Here is a 5,126-nt window from a genome sequence, read left to right on the forward strand (position 1 = left end):
TGTAGGGAAGGGCTTGTTTTTAATCTCCATACTGTGTTAAGTAAATTTTAGGTACTTTAAAATAAGAAATTTAAATTAAGAATATTCTTATTATTTTGCATTTTTCAATAATTTTATCTAGGTTTTTTTTTTTGTAATAAAAAGGAGACAAAATATCAAAACCACTCCCCAGAAAAGCTGCCTTAGGAAACTAGGCACTCCTTGTGGCATCTCACACAGAAAGGACTTTTTTTCCATTCGTGGACAAACTGATGATAAAAACAAGAGCTATGGGAAATCTTTCTCTCTGTCTCGCACACACTCACTCACAGATACACAATGTAAAAAATATTTTGAAAGTCTCAAGTCTCTTCCCAGTTATCCTGTGCCCATGCAGGCATCTTGGAGCAGTATTCAAATTCTGCTCCTTTGTAGCGCAAAGCATGGAGATACATCACCAGATCTTTGGGTGATGGGTCAGGCCTCACGATCTTGCATTCTTCACACAAAGGATCCTTTTCAGCCCAATGCTCATTCAAACAGGTTTCTCTGTTCTCTGACTTGCACATCTGTGCTTCAGAAACAGAATTCTGAGAACATGTCAATATTCCACTCTTGTCTTCATCATTTGATTCTTCAGCCTGACCAGAATTTTTTGGAAGGATGACCTCCAGAGGCTTAGCACAGTTCCCTGGAGTCTCCTTCCTTTTATCTCCAGTGATGGGTTTCAGATCATCCTCATCAACATCCAAAATACCCAGACTCTGTTTAGAAAGATGCTCCTCCACTAGTGCCTGAAGCAGCTCCTCATCTGTTTTGTTAACAACGCCACCTTTGCCCTTTTCAGGACCCCAAGCATTTGTGTTGTAGATAGGGTCATTGACAATAGGGTGCCCCAAATACTGCAGATGGACACGGATCTGATGAGTGCGCCCAGTGTGTGGAAAACACTTCACCACGCTAGTCTTGCCATTGTAACTGAGCCTCTGGAAGATTGTTTTGCATGGCTTACCCTTTGGGTCCACTCGACACACTCCCACTTTGTATGACACAACCAGGATAGGTTCTTCACAAGTCACCTCATTTTCTGGAAACTCTCCAAGCACACGACAAACATATTCCTTCTCCAGCTATTGGGGGAGGAGATGACAAGAAGGTAAAAACAAATAGCTAAAAAAAAACCATCAGTACAGGATCTGTAATATATTACGTTACTTACTAGCCACTTCTATTCTCTCTAATACTACCTAGAGCTTGGCAGGAAGGTTTGGCCGCCAAAAGTTTGGGCCTACAACTTCCAGCATGGGCTTTGTTAAAAGACTGTTGGAACTGTCACCAAAAAGAACCAAAGATTCTCCACTTGTGACCTATAGCAAGCCGTACTTAGCTTCCCTCAGGCTATTTTGGGCCCTTTCAACCCACACAATTATAGCACTATGATTCCACTTTAACTGCCATGGCAACATTCAATGGAATCCTGAGATTGGCACTTTAGGGAGAGGTATTTAGACTTCTCAGCCAGAACAGAGATATCTAGTGCCTTATGAAACTACAAATCTCAGGATTCCATAGGATTCAGCCATGGCAGTTAAAGTAGAATACAGCACTGACTGTGTAGTATAAAAGAGCCCTAGAGCTCATGCAATATTGTAAGTTTACAGTGATGCTGAAAACTTGCAAAAATGAGGATAAACAAAAAATAAGTATAAACCATGTGGTTTTTAAGTACTGTAAAAGCCATAGAACAGGTAGCATATGATAATTAATGAATCACAGAGATCACTATTAATTTGCTCAATAGCTATGAATATTGATTAACATTACATCCCAAGTGTATTATTGGTCACCTTTCTTCTAGCACAAAATTCAAGGCAGAAAACATAGGGCAACCAGGTGGTCTTTCAGTCGTGCAAATACCAGAGCTACCAACTAAGGTACAGCAATTTCGCTGGGTCTGTTTAAATAAAGCTTAATGTACAAATAAACCATTACTTCCGATCTGGTATCTATGGTACCTGTATACTTCAAAGCTGCTATTAGTATATGGTTACATACATTTAATAAAAAGGATTTTTGAACTAACTTTTTTGAAGTTTAAAATCCACTCGTTGGCAGACAATAAAATTTGTAAAAAGGACACCAGTATAACAGAAAACTAATTAAGGATCAGCCAGAAATGCCTTTTGCTAACTGTGAGGTGTTAAAGGTGACATTTGCAGACTGTTGCTAGGCCAAAATATTGGTGAAAACACAATATGCAGAAAGGAGATTAATAAAGAAGGGACATCAACAGCGACAAAAAAATAATAATCAGTCTTTAGTTTTTTGTGGAAAACTGAAACACAGTTCAGTTGCCAAGTGCTGTTTGTAAACCTATTGCTGGAATGGAGATGTTTTGGTCTATAACTCCCATAATCCCTTGTCTTACTAGCCAGGCTTCCGAATTCCAAAACTCATTGGAGGCCAAAGTGTCCCCACTTCTAGCAGCACCATTCCTTTAAAAGGGCATGGGGTGTTTATTTATTTATTATCCTGACTTTCTCCCAAGTTGGGACCCAAGGCGGATATGCCCACTGGCACCAGCCTAGGAAACTTTCAAGTGCCTTCTTCAGAAATAACAAAAGCTGCTTGCTAGCTCAGCTCTACGCAGGGTCTTTAAATACCTTTAACCACCATCCAGGCAGACAACAAACTCCCATAGCCAAAAAGCTAATGTAACAGGAAGTGAAATGCTTGTTCTGAGTAGCTATCAGAACCTGAGGCTGTTCTTTATTACCCCTTGGGTAACAATGTTGTGAAACGCCTACTCTGTAGATCTAGTTCTGTGTGAATTCTGCAACATGATGTATTTCGTGGACTAGGATGTTTTGTCTGCCTGGGTGAAATACTGTCTTATCTCTGATCACTGATAAGAGACAGTGAAAGAAGCCCAATAGGAAAACTGTACAAGTCGAGCCTGAAGGCTGAGTCTTGGAGAAAGGGTGGGTTATAAGTGCATACAACGAATAACCTGGGCTTCACCTGTCGCTGTCGAACTTGCTCATCGATCCTCTTGGACGCCTCGGCCGACTTGGCGAACATGAGGACGCCTGACGTCAAGCGATCGAGACGATGGATAGTGTGCAGCTCCTTGAGGTTGTGCTCTTTGCCCAAAATGAAGATGACGGTATTATGCCGAAACCGGCCGCAGGGGTGGACTGGCAAAGAGGAGGGCTTGTCCACCACCACCACCTCCTCGTTTTCCTCTATGAACTCAATGGCGCTTGCTGTAACCGGGGGTTCGTGGCGATGTATTGTGTTCTGCAGAAGGTCATTGTTCTGAAAGCAAAAGGATAAGTGTACATTAGTGGAAGGAAGCCATTTTGTGGGACAGCCTGTTGGAAAGGGCTATGGAATTCTGGGAGTTGGAGTTTGTTGTGGGGCCCAGAGCGGAGCTCCGCTCTGGGCCCCACAACCAACTCCAAATCCCAGAATTCCATAGCAAGGAGGCAGGCAAAGGGTTAAAGCGGTCCCTGCAGTGCTCCTCCTCCTCCTCACCTTGAGCCGTAGCTTGAGGTCGGTGAGGGGCCTGCCGTTGAGCCGGAGGCGCCCTGCCTGGGCGGCGGCGCGGTAGTAGTCCAAGCTCTGGGCGCGGAACTCCTCGGCGAAGACCTCCAGGAGGCTCCTTCCGACCCAGCGGCCCTTGCAATAAGTCTGGAAGTCGAAGAAGTAGGGCCGCACCTTCCTCAGCCCGCCCTCCACGTAGCAGCTGGTCTCCGCGAAGTGGGCCTCGTTGAAGCTCACGCCGGCCTTCAGCCTCCGCGGAGGGGGCACCCAGCGCCGCTCCGGAGCCGCCGCCTCCTCCTCCTCGCCACGCCGCTCCCCTCGGCGGCGGCGCTTGGGCGGAGGAGGCTCTGGGGGCTTCTCGGGCTCCTCCATGGCCGCCCAGGACCCGCGTCCGGGGCCCCAGGCGGGGAACAAGGCGGCCGCCCAGCGATGCCTCTGGACTAGGCCTCTCTTCGTGCTCCTCCTGCCCCCAGTCAGGAGGCCTCCTCCTCGCATGGCGCCTCCGTGACGGCAAACGCCTCCTCCGCCAATCACGCGAGGCCTCCCCGGTGACGTCACTGCTAAGCGACAGGAGGGGGAGCCAGAGAGAGAGTGGGGAGGCCAGAAGGGTCATGGGGCGCCTTCTGCACTGCAGAACTAATATGTGTGTGTGTGGGCATATATACAACGTGTAGATATGTGTGTGTATATATATATGTATATTTGTGTGTGTGTGTGTTGTGTATATATCTGTGTTGTGTGTATGTATATATGTGTATGTTGTGCATGTATATATATATGTGTGTGTGTTGTGTATATATCTGTTGTGTATATATATGTGTATGTATATATGTGTGTGTTGTGTGTGTGGTTTGTATATGTATGTGTGTGTTGTGTATATGTGTTTGTGTTGTGTATATATATGTGTGTATGTGTGTATATAATAATAATAATAATAATAATATTTTTATTTGTATACCGCTTTTCCTTCAGATCACAGCGGTTCACAACATACAAGCTACATGTCACATGCTATAGCAATACAATACATCAACAGTGACATACAATTCAATTCAACATACAATTCAGCAAAATTCCTCAAAAACAATGTACAAAGCAGTCAAAGCCATCAGTTGAGGCTTGTTGCCGCTGGCCTGCCTCTCTCCCCCTGAAGATGGTGGTCGGAAGGAGAGCTCTTATATATATATTATATAGCGTTTATACGTACTATACATATATACAAACATTTTAATGTGGTTAATATTTAACTATGTTCTAACTTTGTAAGCAGTGTTTCATTCCCACCTTTTAAAAATTATTGTATCCTGCCTTTCTCCCACAAAAATTGGGACTCAAGGCGGGTTACAGCAATTTGAAAAAGACAAAGCTGAAACACTGACTGCAAAAGTTAAAAGATAATTAAATATTGACCACATTAAAGCGTAAGTTAAAAACAGCACGGTTAAAACCAATGTAAGAAACACACCATTAAAACAGCACACCATCTCAGGCCACAAAATGCACCCACCAAATGCCTGCTTGAATAAAAACGTCTTCACTTGTCAGCCCTCCCCTGGCAGCCTTAACACTCAGACTGGCTTGCATAGGGAGATAGGGTCCTT

General features: G+C 44.4%; 1 protein-coding gene across 1 annotated transcript; it reads right to left on the minus strand.

Moving 5' to 3' along the window:
* On the minus strand, nucleotides 1–4,035 carry RPUSD2 (RNA pseudouridine synthase domain containing 2). The gene is made up of 3 exons (XM_042438415.1): nucleotides 3,517–4,035; nucleotides 3,001–3,297; nucleotides 1–1,109 (listed from the first exon to the last, which is right to left on the minus strand). Exons 1-3 carry the CDS (start codon nucleotides 4,018–4,020, stop codon nucleotides 342–344), a joined length of 1,569 nt encoding a protein of 522 aa, XP_042294349.1. The 5' UTR covers nucleotides 4,021–4,035; the 3' UTR covers nucleotides 1–341.
* Between the last annotated feature and the right edge of the window lie 1,091 nt (nucleotides 4,036–5,126).

This window comes from Sceloporus undulatus, chromosome 1 (assembly GCF_019175285.1).
Source record: "Sceloporus undulatus isolate JIND9_A2432 ecotype Alabama chromosome 1, SceUnd_v1.1, whole genome shotgun sequence".
Taxonomy (NCBI): Eukaryota; Metazoa; Chordata; class Lepidosauria; order Squamata; family Phrynosomatidae; genus Sceloporus; species Sceloporus undulatus.

What these genes read in the sequence shown, in the direction of transcription:
- RPUSD2 (XM_042438415.1), bottom strand. Translation starts at nt 4,020, where the DNA reads ATGCGAGGAGGAGGCCTCCTGACTGGGGGCAGGAGGAGCACGAAGAGA. An exon ending in ACCTCAAGCTACGGCTCAAG is followed by an intron (nt 3,298 to 3,516) that starts GTGAGGAGGAGG and finishes TTTTGCTTTCAG; the next exon opens with AACAATGACCTTCTGCAGAA. An exon ending in AGCAAGTTCGACAGCGACAG is followed by an intron (nt 1,110 to 3,000) that starts GTGAAGCCCAGG and finishes CTCCCCCAATAG; the next exon opens with CTGGAGAAGGAATATGTTTG.